This window comes from Mesoplodon densirostris, chromosome 9 (genome assembly GCF_025265405.1).
Source record: "Mesoplodon densirostris isolate mMesDen1 chromosome 9, mMesDen1 primary haplotype, whole genome shotgun sequence".
Taxonomy (NCBI): domain Eukaryota; kingdom Metazoa; phylum Chordata; class Mammalia; order Artiodactyla; family Ziphiidae; genus Mesoplodon; species Mesoplodon densirostris.
The window spans coordinates 86,521,637-86,536,327 of NC_082669.1; the positions used below are offsets into that span (position 1 = coordinate 86,521,637).

Here is a 14,691-nt window from a genome sequence, read left to right on the forward strand (position 1 = left end):
ATATGGGAACATATGTATATGTATAACTGATTAAATTTGTAAAAAAAAAAAAAAAAAAAAAAACCCCATGGGGTGGAAAAAAAAAAAAAATAAATAAATAAATAAATAAATCATACTTAAAAAAAAAAAAGTCAATTGCATAAAAACGATAATTATAAAAGGAATTACAGGGCTTAGAACATAAACAGAATGTACATGTTTGTATGATAATAGCACAAAGAAGAAGGGATAAACTTGGAGTTCTATTGGAACAAGGTTTCAATACTTCATTAAATTTCAGTTAGTATTAATACAAAGTATGTTGCTATAAATTGAGATGTATATTCTAATCCCTAAATTACACTTGGAGCAACCACTTAGCAAATAACTAAAAAAAATTTTTTAAACAATAAAGCAATAATAAAAAAGACGACCTCATTAAAATTGGACCAAGTATCTGAATGTACATTTCTCCTAAGAACATATATAAATATATATATAAGCACATGAAAAATATTCAGTATCATTAGCCATAAGGGTATGCAAATCAAAACCACAGTGAGATACCACTTCACACTCACTAGGATGGCAATAATCCAAAAGTGCTGATAAGGATATGGAGAAATTGGAATCCTCACACACTGCTGGTGGGACATAAAATGGTGCAGCTGCTTTGGAAAACAGTCTAACAGTTCCTCAAAAAGGTTAAACAGAATTACCATATGAGGGCTTCCCTGGCGGCACAGTGGTTAAGAATCCACCTGCCAATGCAGGGGCAAGGGTTCAAGCCCTAGTCCGGGAAGATCCCACATGCCACCGAGTAACTGGGCCCATGCACCACAACTGCTGAGCCTGCGCTCTGGAGCCCGTGAGCCACAACTACTGAAGCCCGCACGCCTAGAGTCCGTGCTCCGCAACAAGAGAAGCCACCGCGATGAGAAGCCCATGCACTTCAACAAAGAGTAGTCCCTGCTCGTCACAACTAGAGAAAAGCCCACGCGCAGCAACAAAGACCCAACTCAGCCATAAATAAATAAATAAATAAATAAATAAATAACCATATGATCTAGCAATTACATTCCTAGGCAGATACCAAGAGAAATGAAAATACATATCCACATAAAAACTTGTACGTGAATGTTTATAGCAGCCTTATTCCTAATAGCCAACAAGTAGAAACAAATCAAATGTCTTATCAACTGATAAATGGGCAAACAAATTGTGGTGTATATATATTGACCTACCTACAGTAGGTATACACAACTGGGTACATACAATGGAATATTATTTTGCAGTATAGATTGCAATATATTGATACATGTTGCAACATGGATGAGCCTTGAAAACATGCTAAGTAAAAGAAACCAGTCACAAAAGACTATACATTGTATGATTACATGTATATGAAATATCCAGAATAAGCAAATCAATAGAGGCAAAAAGTAGATTAGTGGTTGCCTAAAGCAGAAAGGATTGGAGGGAAATAGAGGCTGGCTGCTATTGGATGTGGGATTTCTTTCTGGGATGATGAGAATGTTCTAAAATTGACTGTGGTAATGGTTGCATAACGCTGGTTACGTAGTAAAAAGTCATTAAGTATTCACCTATAATAAAAGTTATCTTACCGCCTTTAATCTTTTAGCATGGTATTCTGCTGCTGAAAAATATTTTCCTGGTGCTACCAGTTTATCAGTCATATTTGATACATACACACCAATTTTAGTCATCTGTGTGGATGTTGTATTTGTAGTTTGCTGGAGCTTTCTTCTCTGAAAAACTGTCTAAAATAAAAACATTTTAAAAATTTAAATAAATATCCACTATATACACATAAAGTGAGTAAAGAGCATATTTTCCTACACATTTAAGTTAATATCTTTTATTATTTTAATTACCATATAATTCCCTAAAAGATTTTAATTTTAGAGAGCTACACAGTAGAACACTTGTTGATTCTGTAGCTTCAAAATCCTATATGGAAAAATAAAAATATTACCTGTGTTTCCCTACAAAATGCATTCAGTTTTCCAGGAATCTTTTTAGGTACAGTTTGTGTTCCAGCATTGTGATATTCCATTCCTGTTATTTTATGTCTGAATCCACCAAGAAATGGTTTGTGAAAATCAGATTTTATAATCTCAACAGCTACTTCCTGGTACTGATCAATGCCTGAGGAGATAAAACCAAGATTAAATGAAAGTTCAACTACAAAGGGACTCTAAAAAAATACTTTACCTAAAAGATATCAAATAACTAACCAGTTTGTACTCTGACAGTTATGATTTGAGAGGCATCACTTGATCTATCTATTCTTTTGATTGGATATAGATCTGGATGTAAAGAAATGATTTCCACTTGGACAATATCCTGGGGCTTAACTGCATGTTGTAGTAGTGTCTCATGATCTTTAATAATCATTCCTAAAAATGAGGTAAAATTATAAAAAGTGTTATGGCAAAGAAATGATTATATGTACTCATTTTAAGGGATGGAAAACATCAATGGTGCTTACATGAACACATATTGTTTAATTACCAAATAGCGTATTGATGATGTCCACCTCTTGCTGTATTATTAGTATCAAAAACTCCACAATGGAAAAAATTAAGGTGGTACTCCTGAGCAAGAATTCAGCATTATAAGTAAAGTAAAAATACAACTCTCAACTCATCAGAAATACAAATATACAATAACCATGCAACTATAAACATTTAAAAATAAAAAACACATTCTATAATATGAGCAAAATCATATTCTAAACAGCGATTCTCTAAAAAATCACAATGTTTTATACATAAGCATAGGACATATCCATATCAGGGAAAGCCTGATTATTTTAATACACACTCCTAATGTATACACTCAGAGTTCTAAAGAATCCCTTCCTTTCTGTTTCTATAATCAGAAATTCATATAAATTAATTCATGCCAAGGTAGAGCTAAGACAGTTTTTTGCTGAAAAAAGTGTACATCATCACCTTATTTTTATGTTTTATTGCTTCAACTTATACCCCCATCCCCACTGGTTTATTTCATAAACTGACTATAAATTTTTCTATATTTTAAGGCATACATAAATATGTACAATGTTACTGGCTGCTGCTTTGTATAATGATAGAAACTATATCAGTTTTCCAATGTATGTTCTTCCTAAATTACAATTAGGAATTTAACATAGCAAAGGTTTGTTTTACTCATTCTTAGAAATATGTCAGATACCACTAGTCTATTTTAGATATGTTCAAGAAAGCACATTCAAAAATCTTTGAGTTTCAATTTCACCTTAAATTCTTAATTAAAAAAAATTAATGTTATATGGATTTTGCAATAGGTGGAATAATGGCCCTAAAATATATCCATGTACATTCCTAGAGTCTATGGATGCTACCTTATATGGAAAAAGTGACTGCAGATTTTATTAAGTTAAGGATTTTGAGATGGGTAGATTATCCTGGATTAGTCACATGAGCCTTACATGTAATCATAAGTGCCCTTTAAGAGGAAGGAGGAGGGAGATTTGACTGCAGAGAAGATGATATGACAGAAGCAGAGAGAGGTTTAAAGATGCTATGCTGCCGACTTTGAAGATGAGGAAGCCCAAGAACGCAAGAAATGCAACTCTAGAAGCTGGAAAAGGCAAAGAAGCAGACTCTCCCCAGAACCTCCAGAGAACAGCCCTGCTGACACCTTGATGTTATCCAAGTGAAAATGATTTAGGATTTTTGGCCTCCAGACCATAAGCAAAATAAGCCACTAAATTTGTTAATTGTTACAACAGTCATAAGAAACTAACAGAGATTCATCTTCCAACTAACAGAGAGCCCTCTTCAGTCCTCTAATTGTTTCTAGTGTAGGCTTAGTCCCACCAAACTTGAACTCTAGTTCTAGTACTAGAAGAAAGTACCTGTCTTAGAGAGTGGTTGGCACAGAATCAAGCTCTTTTTTTTTATTGCTGCTGACATAAGGCAGTGGCAATGCATGGTATTTACACATAAAGAAGAAAAGTCATGAAGTGCAAAGAAATAGATTCTTAGGTACCACTGGCCAGGTGCTCAGTCTCAAAGTGCTCTCTCTTCTCCAGTTTTGAACTTCACCTTATAGTTAATGCCAAGCAGTTCCAAATTCCCTTTTTGGAGTCATACCTATATTTAAGTTCAGACTCTGCCACTCATAAGCTTTGGGAATTTGCAGAAGTTCCTCGAGCTTTAGCTTCCATCTCTCAAAAAAAATTAATAGTAATACCTACCTCAAAGGATTGTTGTGTAGATTGAATGATAATGTGACAATGTAGGCAGAATGTTCTGTAGAAGGACTAGCACATAGTAAGTGCTCATCAAATTAGCCATCATCATCAACATGATCATTATCATCATCAGTATCATTATTGTTACAGTAACTATTTAAATTTTAGCTTTGTTTCCTCAATCAAGCTTTAGTAACCTGTTGTTTGAATACATGAACATCTTACTACTGGAGCACATTCATTACAATAGTTTTCTAAAAATAATTGAAACTGAACTGATTGTTTTTCTCTGATTTGGCAAGGAGGAAGAACTTCATAGGTATGGCTTACTCCTTTATAGCACTTCGGATTTTCCCACAAAAAAAAATGTTCTTATTGCCCTAGAAACTTGGGGCATCTTTATAAGTTAATATCAAACTTTTTAAAATAAAATATTATGATCTGTGCAGGCATATTCTACAGAAACATTTCCTGAGCTATTCTAGTCTGCTTAATTCTATCACAGTTACTAAGACCTCAGCCTCTCATGACACAAGGCTAATATAAGGTGGGCTACTCAATATTGCCCACAAAATATAAATAAAGTTGAACATCATCAGAATGTGAATGGACCTTAATGTACAGAAGACTGATAAACCATTTTCAGGCCTCTTCTTTTTCTATCCATGCTCATTCATCATCTATCTTTTTAAACTCATTTCCTCCTACTTCCCATATATAATTTACTTCTATTCCCTCTAAATTCCTTACCACTTCCCAAAAGTCCCAGGTTTTCTCACCTCTTTGGGACTTAGCAAAAGTATTATCACTTTTATCAGATGAAGCTTTCTAGAATCTCCCAGTTTCCTTCCTCGCTGTTCTCACAGTTTTTTGAACATATCTCCATCAAAACATTTACACACTGTGTGGTAACCATTGCATACATCTTCTTCCTTCCTAGTCTGTAAACAACTTGAAAACAGGGATTTTGTTTCATGTTTCTTTATATCTTTGGCTCTTAGCAAAGTATTTGGAACAAAGTATGTCCTTAGTAATAATGTGTTGAATGAATGTATAACCACAATATAATGTTCAAACAGTAAACATGAAGATATTTAGTTTAACAAATCAAAGAGAAGTCTCAATAAGTTTTATTAGCCTCCAAGCTTACCTGCACATCTTATCTGCAGGACATAAGGTGGGACACCTAATAGAGATGAAAAATGATCCTTGAGGCATTTTAGAACAGTGTCAACTTTAAAGGGCATTATAATTTCCTGGCCCACAGGAAGAAGTACAACTTTTACTGTAGAAAAAATAAGAGAAAAAAAGAGTCATAGTTAAAAGCAAGGGTCAGCATCATAGAATCCACAGACAGAGAAATATGGGACAATTTGTAATCACATAGAATGCAGGTTGTCTCTGCCATGTTCTCCCACCACACCTCCGTAATAAGAGCTAGTGTTCATTTTCTAAGAGGAGAAGTGACAAACATTCAGTTGCAACATTTTGCTTTGAAAATCAATGCATAATCTCAAGAATTAGCATCAATGGTCAATGCCTGCTCCCCGAACTCCAGGTCAAAGTTCAGATCTCTCTTGCATTGCCTTCTATGAGGATCAGTGCACATTTGAGATTACCTCCTCACCCAGAATACCATGAGAAAGAGGAAATGAAACTAAAGTGCTTTTAAAGATTCTTTTAAAATCATTTAAAATTTTTAAAGATTCCCAATATCTGGCATATATAATTCAGATATAAACATAGGAAACATCTCAGAACATCAAGTGTTTTTGTGTAGTATTACAAAGGGAGACCCTGAGACCTGAACTTAGAAACATACATGCTTTGATTAGATATTTATACCATGCATCAGGAAATCAGTGTGTATTCATGAAGTTAAGAAAAACCAATAGGGGGCTTCCCTGGTGGCGCAGTGGTTGAGAGTCCGCCTGCCGATGCAGGGGACACGGGTTCGTGCCCCGGTCCGGGAAGATCCCACATGCCCCGGAGTGGCTAGGCCCGTGAGCTATGGCCGCTGAGCCTGCGCATCCGGAGCCTGTGCTCCGCAATGGGAGAGGCCACAACAGTGAAAGATACAAGAAAAACCAATAGGGAAATTTTCAAAGAAAATTTTCCTTGACCTTGCGATGACAAAAGATTATCTAAGTCCATTCTTCTTCCCATAATTGATTTATGTCTATAGCTGGCAAAATGCAAAACAGAAAATCATTGTTTTTTTACAAATATCTGGAATAACTATGCACAAATCTACTTTTCACAAAAATGGACATTATGTAGCTCACTCCCAACTCTATAAAATAAAAATCAAGACACATGTTAAAAATAGAGAAAAACTGTTATTATAAAATGATTATCTGTTCAGAAATTATAGGGAGGGTACATAGTACTTAAAAACTAATTATGATGGGGTAAACTTTTTACTTTTATATCTACAGACTTTAAATTTTAATGGAGAAGATATAATATAAGTAAGATGGAGTGGAGAGTACACATGTAGACCAAAAAAGTTTCATATATTTCTAGATGCCTGACATGACAGTTTTCATAAAGCTCTACGAGACATTCATCACTAATCCCAGCATGAAATATAACAAGGCATTATTGATGCTAAGGTTCTTTAAGCTTGTTAAATATTATTTTCACAGTTTTCTCCTAATAAGAGAACACTCTCACAGATGTTACATTATCAGAAGGCTATTTTAATTGTTTCCTGGATTCAAAATTCTATGATTAATGTATTTTAAATTTTCCATAGCAGTGACTTCCTAAGCTTTAGGAAGGGAAAGTTTGTTCAGGAATCTGTGAGCCTCAGGAAGTACAGGACCAAGACCACTTTTTTTTAATCATCATATATTTGGTAAAAGCTATAATCACAGGGAATCACAGAATTATCAAAAAATGGAGCCCAAATTCACAATAAATAATGTAATTGAGGGATAACAATTTCAATTAGGCGTAAATGGCCTTGATTACTTCTCCTCCTCCTTTTTATTCTTACTTGTGTGGACACATCACACAAGAGCTAACTACTCCACTAGATTCAAAAGCTACATTTTACCAGCCAGACTAAGCTGCTGTTATTGTTAAATGATGACCCATGTTCTCCACTCTATGGATGGAAACTCTCTCAAAAGTTATGGACAAGGGGGGAAGGAGCAGTCAGTTAACCACCCAAGTAGAATTCTCCATGTAACCACCACCTTCTTGCTGCTCCCCTCTGCTTTGTTACCAACAATGTAGTAATAACTTCCACATGCCATGTGATCAACATTATGTCTTTAAAATTAACCCATAATGAAAGACAACAATGATTTTTCTGAAGCTTAATATAAAGTTAACACTAAGCAGAAATATGGAAATACGTAAAAGCAACGAGATATGTGGAATGAGTACTGTATATGAAACCAGAAAAATATGGTGTCAAGTTCCCATCCCACCTCTTGCTAGCTATGTACATAATTAATTCCAACATGGCATGCAAAAGAATTACAATTATACTCAAAAATTTCTCCCTAAACATTTTAAGAACCTATTTTATTTTGGAAAAACAGAGAAACAACACTTTAAAATTTATTGATGCTCCGTTATTTAGGGAAGTAGATACTGCAGAATAGAGGAGAGGCTTCACACATAATTAAGAGATTCAAGTGGCATAGCCACAGAGGTTTGGTGGATAAGGGAGTGGGAAAGTAATATCAAATATAAAATAAATCTTCAAGAAAAAACAACCATTCTTCAAAATGAGGCAGAAAAAAATACCCTATCTTCCCTAGGTAATACCTGTTGCTGACGAATCTTTCATTGATGTTTTCAGAGATTCCTTTACAGCCTTTATTTTTTCCAGAATTGCCAGAGAATCTTTTGAATATTGTTCGGCTGACTGCACTGCATTATCAGATTTAGCTAGAGAGTCTCCACTGTCTCCTGGAGAATATGAAACTTGTTCATCTGCCGTAACGTCTTCCATGAGTTGCTCGACATCATTTAGTTCCAGTCTTAAAACGCTCTGGTCACTCGGCTCCTCAACACGTTTTTCACGGCCCCCACTAGATGGTTTTAGTTCAGATTCACAGTCTTCAGTCTGATCTGACTCTGGAACCTCTTCTGAGGGAACTGGAATATTGATAGTCCCAAAAGCATCCTTTCTTTCTTTTGATGAATCAACATTCTGAGCATCAGATCCTTCCTCCTGGTCAGACATTGTCCTGAATTAAAAAAAAAAAAAATATATATATATATATATTTACTACACTTAAAACTTCTACACCAAATTTCAAATTCATTGCTGGCATACAGCAATGTTCATAGTATACTACAATGTGGCTCATTATTTGTTTAATATTATCTTAGTAATGGCATTAGGTAAAAGACATTGGTGAATTTTTAATAAAAACACCACAGAAAGTAAAACTGTGTACCAAAAAAAGAACCTCAAAACACAATAAATTTGAGAGAAATATTCTATGAAGAATATATTTTAAAAATTCTAAAATATATTGTCATCTCTTATTCAATGAACAATGCCTTGTGAAAGAAGAATTTTTTTCAATAGCCTTTTTTCTAAAAAAGGCTATTTATGCTTCTGACATTGCAATTGAATAGAAGCTCCAAGGAACCTGACATCTCCACAGCAACTATACGCTGGAAAGTACACACTGTAGTAGCTTTGCTCTCACAAATTGTAGCAGAGGTGTCCAATGACCTCTGTCCCCCAAAACAAACATATCAACAAACAAATGTGGGTTGATCTTGGAGCTAAGTAGGGCCTAAGCTACAGCAACCAAGAGTTTTGGCTTGGGAAACAGTACGACAGCATACAGGAGCTTGGGCCAGGGTGGGCCAGAGCAGCCCAGAGCCAGGCATCAGAGGCAGCAGCTGGATCAGAGCAGTGAGAAGCCAGTATAGCCAGGAGCCTACCTATAGAGGTTGGCAGCCAGGAAAAGGGGATAGGGGAAGTGACCCTGAGGCTGATTTCTGAGGCAAAAGCACAGGGAAGATTAAAACTTGAAATAGTAGTGAGATGGAAAAGCTGTGTTTGGAACTTTCACTTAAGCATAGATCCTTATGGAGAAAAAAATTAACCTTAGTGAAGTTCTCTGGCTACCAGATGACAAATTAAAAATAATTAATAATAATAAAATCCTGAATAAAAATGTATCCTTGTTGAATTCAATGAATACAGCATTAGAGCTGAAGGGAGAACTAGTGAACTGGAAGATAAATCAAAAGATTTTACATAGACTGTTGCAAAGAAATAAGGATATGAAAAATATGAGAGATTAAGAGCCATGGAGAAAAGAATCTCCCTGCCAACTCAGGGGACACGGGTTTGAGCCCTGGTCCAGGAAGCTCCCACATGTGCACAGCAACAAAGACCCAACGCAGCCATAAATAAATAAAAGAAAAAAAAATTTTAATATATTAAAAAAACAACAAAGAGTGTGCAACAGAGACTGCACATAGCCTGTGAAGCCCTTTTCAGAAAAAGTCTGCCAGCCCCTGATCTGGCATGTGTCAAATTGTAGTCCTAAAAGAAAACAAAGATGGAAGGGAAAAAATATCATAAGAGGTAATGGCTGAAAAATTTTCAAAACTGATTAAAAATATGAATCTACAGGTCCAGGAAGCACAATATAAAAATATACTTAACAGGATAAATAGAAATAATTCATAGCCATTTATATTGTAACTAAATTACAGAATAACAAACAGAAAATCCGAAAAGCAAACAGTGATCAAGGACATATCATCCACTGTTTTGAATCCTATTTGCTGGCATTAATGCAAAGGAAAGAAAAGTAAAATCACTGCAATTTCTCATCAGAAAAATAGAAGCCAAGGCAATAATAGACTAATTAAAAGAAGGTTAGCACATGACTAATTAAATTAGCACATGACTAATTAAAATAATAGACTAATTAAAACTATCAACCCAGAATTATACACCCAGCAAAACTATCTTTCAAGAAGAAAAACAGAAACATTTACAGACAAGTTATCACCAAGATATCTGCTCTAAAGGAACTTCTAAAGGATACACTTGAAGAGGAGTAAAATGGGCCCAATGTAAGTCTGAAGTGCAAGAAGGAAAGGCAAACAAATAAATCATAAACATATGGGTAAACCCCAATAAATATTGTCAACACAAAATAATAGCAGAAAATTAAAATATGAGACAATAAGAATATGTAACTGGGAAGGGAAAGATGAGAATAAACTATTATCAATTCCTTATACTGTTTACAAAATTGAGAGCTATGATATTCTTAACTCTAGACATTGTTAAATTAAATATGCATAGTGAAACTTCAAGAACAACCAATAAAAGAACTGAAATTAAGTTTTAAAATTCCGTAACAATAAAGAGAAAAAAATGAGACAAAACTGAACAAAAGTTCAACTTTTAAGAAGTTCGAGAAACTTCTTTAGGCTCTCACCCACACACACACAAATCTTCCTTTTGGTTATTTTCTCCTATAACAAAGTTTAGTGGCCTGATTAGAAAGAGAGCACCATAAAGAAGCCTTAGCTCCTAGCAACATAATTATCTACCCTTTTTGGAGAATCTGAGATAATGCTTTTGTTTCTATCTGGTGGGTCATCCTCCCCTCAAAATGGCCAAGATAGCATCTTCTAAAACAGCAACAGCAACCAAATCAAAAACTTCTGCTCTTCAAAAAAGACAACTAGAAGAATCAAAAGGCAAACCATACACTGGGATGTAGGTTTTTGCAAAACTTTTATCTGATAAAGGACTTGTACCCAGAATATATAGAGAACTTGCAGAACTCAATAATAAGAAAAAAAAAAAAAAACAGTGAAAAAAATGAGTAAAAGATTTAAACAGATCCATCACCAAAGAATATACACAAGAAAGCAAATAAGCAGAGCCAGGACAAGATTGAGGCAAGCGGGGCAGCTGCACTACCCTATACATGCACTTGCACCCGAGAATAAACGCCTCCTAAAATTTTAGACCTAGTTGCCTCAGTTGCCTCCCCCTAATCCTGACCCTGAGTACAAGCACATGAAAAATGCACAATATCATTAGTCATTAGAGAAATGAAACTTCAAATCACAATGAGATTTCACTACACATCTATTAGAATCGTTTAAAAAAAATTTTAGCCCAACAATAGCCGGTAAGTATGAATACAAGTGGAGCTCTTATATCCTGATGCAAAAATGAAAACTGATATAGCATTTGAGATAACTGTTGTCAGGTTTCTTGTAAAATTAAACACATTTATCATATGACCCAGCAATCTGTATCCTTTACCTATGTGGAATGAAAAACTACATTCACTCAAAACCTTCACACAAAAGTTAATAAAGGCTTTATTTTTAATCACCAAAAACAGGAAACAACACAAACGTTCCTTAGCTGAGGAATGGATACACATACTATGATGCATTCATAAAATGGAATACCACGCATAAATAAAAAGGAATAAACTATTGATACACACAACATGTGTGAATCTAAAATAAATTATGATAAATGAAGAAGCCAATTCTAAAGGCTACATACTGTATTGTTCAATTAAGTGAAAAAGCAAAGCTCTTGGTTCACAACCTCCAGAATTCCCTGGGTAAAACAGAAATTGAGCCTGGTACACAAAGGGCAAGGAGAATCGAAGAGGCAGACCGCTCCAGATTGCAGGTGGCAGGTTTAATAAGCAAGGAAACTTACAAAGGAGGGTTGTCTTAGGCAGCCTAAAGACAGTAAATCTCAACATCTACCCGCCAAAATCCTGAGTTTATGAGATCTTAACTGGGTTCAGTCAGGTATACAGTTCCGATGGTCTCAATAGCACATCTCCTAGTTCAGGAACAATGGGCAGAAGGTACATTCCAAGGACAGGGGAGGGGGAAAGAGCCTCCAATTGCCCCCTGGGTAGTGGGTAAACCGGAGGTCATGTCCTTTCAATGACCTCTCCTCCACCAAAAGCATATACCAGTATGTACAACGTTACAGATACGACTACTTTTGTATATGTGTAGAATACCTCTGCAAGGTGAACTCCATGGAGGACAGGGAGGTGGGGAACATGGGTGCAAGACAGATTTTCACTGTTCATTCTTTTTACTGTTTGAACTTTTAATTATGTATTATGTATTCAAGGGTAAATGTTATAATCTTTAAAAAGTTGTTTAAAAAGAAAAAAACTCTACTATGATTGCATACAAAAACGTCCCCCTTTCACCTACAATGCATAATTTCGTTGGTATATCTAGAATATTAGTGTAAGTAGTAAGGCAGGGATCCAGTTTTCCCTTCTACCAAATAGCCTTGTTGAGCTTTTAAGTTTCTTAAGAGGGCACAGCAAAGACCGTGGGTGGAGAGGAGTGAAAGAGGAATGTCTGGAAGCGCTCTATTTACTAAAGACTAAAAATGGTCACCATGTATGGCTAAACATTTTCTAATGCTAGCCTGGGTTGCACACACGTCTTGCTTCTATATTATTAACCGTGATAAGCACTCGGGGTGGGAGGTGAGGTACACCTCCTAGCTTGATGCCGCTACTTCCGAATCCCAAATTAGAGATAAGAGCCAGAAAAGGAACCAAGAAAGATGGGATGCTTTGCAGTTTTTTTGTTTGTTTTTTGTTGTTTTTTTCGGTACGCGGGCCTCTCATTGTTGTGGCCTCTCCCGCTGCGGAGCACAGGCTCCGGACGCGCAGGCTCAGCGGCCATGGCTCACGGGCCCAGCCGCTCCGCGGCATGTGGGATCTTCCCGGACCGGGGCACGAACCAGTGTCCCCTGCATCGGCAGGCGGACTCTCAACCACTGCGCCACCAGGGGAGCCCGATGGGATGCTTTGCACAGTTTTTTAGGCAAAGGTGAAACATTCCCGAGCGGCCATACAGTCCCCAGAGCCCAGGTTGCACCAACGCCCCGCACAGAGCCCTCGGAGTCCAGCGCCTTAGTCACCCGCTCAAGGTCGGCCTACGGGTCGGGCCAGTCGAGGGCAGCCAGAACCTGTCCTCCTACCTAAGAAACGCAGTTAGTCGGGTAGAAGCGGCTTCCCGGGCTCCTAGAAAGCAGAGTCCACACGCGCCGAATTCTGTTTCCGGTTGTATCCTAGCAACCTCCCCGGCACCACTCCCTCCCACCAGGACACCACTCACGCGAGAAGAGGCGGTGCCCGCGCTTAGAGAAAAAGGAGCGAGGGATGGAGGCGGGGAGGGGGCGGAGCCAGGGGAGGGGGCGGAGAGAAGGAATGAAGCAGAGGTTGGGGCGGGATGAGGGAGCGAGCGGATTTGTTACTTACTCGCTACCTAGGTCCGAAAGTGGTTCTGATGGTAACCACTCTCTAAGCTGTCTTTCACACTTGTGAAATGGCACAGTTCTCCGAACCAAATACTGACAGCAATTCGCGCTATGGATATAAAAAATCAGGGTTAGAGAAAATGTAAATATGAAGTGAGAGTGAGGACCTATGCAAAGGAGAACACAGGTGTACAACAGCAGGTGCCTACTTGCTTTTCTTAAATTTGGAACTTGGCTCTTAGCTCCCTTGCAGCCAAACAGAAAAGGGAGATAGGAGCTGTTAAATAATTCCCCTTTTAAGTCAGGAGAAGCAAAGCTATTGTTAATCACTGAATTAGAAACGGTTTTTTTTCCTATGACTATAAATTCTTTAAATTGAGAAGGTTTTTAAAGAAGCACGTATTATTGCAGGAAAGGATCAATTGTGTTCCTATTATATATGTAGTAACAAACTTCATGTGGCTTCATAATAGCTAACATTTATTATTATTTGTTACTAAGCACTTACATATACTTCTAATTTAAATTTTACAATGATTTTTTAAAGGAAGAACTGTGATCAGCTTCCTCTTACTAATGAGGAAACTAAGGCTCAGAAGAGGTTTGGTGGGGAACCAGAAATAAACCCAAGCAGTGTGACTCCAGAACCTCCATTTTAAACCACTATTCTATGCTGCCTTTGACCTAAAACCGTTTGATATTTAAAAAGGATGTAAGATTAAGTAATAAAATTAAAATTTGTGTTATATATAGTACAGGTCCATTCTTCCTTCATAACGTTCAATGTCTTCATTCCTTTATGCCATTCTGTTGAAATTGCATTCTCCTCTCCCCAATAACTTCCTAATGGCCAATGTAATTTTTTTCCTTCTTTATCTCATTTTAAAATGGATATTTCTTACTAGAACAATATAAAATGTGTTATATTCTCAGATGAAATTGACTTTGCTAATGGTTTTAGATAAAAATGTTTTGTTTTGTTTTGTTTTTGGCTGCGCCCGGTCTTAGTTTCAGCAGGATCTTTAGTTGCAGCATGCGGGATCTTTTTTTAGTTGCGGCATGCCAGATTTAGTTCCCTGACCAGGGAGGGAACCTGGGCCGTCTTCATTGGGAGCTTGGAGTCTTAACCACTGGACCACCAGAAAAGTCTCAAAGCATATGCATTTAAATCATTTCATGAATCCACATATTC

The 14,691-nt window shown here is 36.7% G+C and overlaps 1 protein-coding gene across 4 annotated transcripts in view; it reads right to left on the reverse strand.

Annotated features, from left to right (window-relative positions):
* Window positions 1-13,576, reverse strand: part of IQUB (IQ motif and ubiquitin domain containing) — a 126,233-nt gene extending 112,657 nt beyond the window's left edge. For 2 of the 4 annotated variants that reach the window (XM_060108291.1, XM_060108287.1), the window contains exons 1-6: window positions 13,221-13,290; window positions 8,006-8,430; window positions 5,373-5,507; window positions 2,238-2,399; window positions 1,976-2,148; window positions 1,605-1,760 (exon numbers count right to left, since the gene is read on the reverse strand). In XM_060108291.1, the coding sequence (XP_059964274.1) occupies window positions 1,605-1,760; window positions 1,976-2,148; window positions 2,238-2,399; window positions 5,373-5,507; window positions 8,006-8,426 (1,047 nt within the window). In that variant the 5' untranslated portion in view covers window positions 8,427-8,430; window positions 13,221-13,290. Of the gene's footprint in view, window positions 1-1,604; window positions 1,761-1,975; window positions 2,149-2,237; window positions 2,400-5,372; window positions 5,508-8,005; window positions 8,431-13,220; window positions 13,291-13,500 lie in introns of those variants that run through there. The other 2 variants (XM_060108288.1, XM_060108289.1) reach the window with 2 other exon arrangements.
* Between the last annotated feature and the right edge of the window lie 1,115 nt (window positions 13,577-14,691).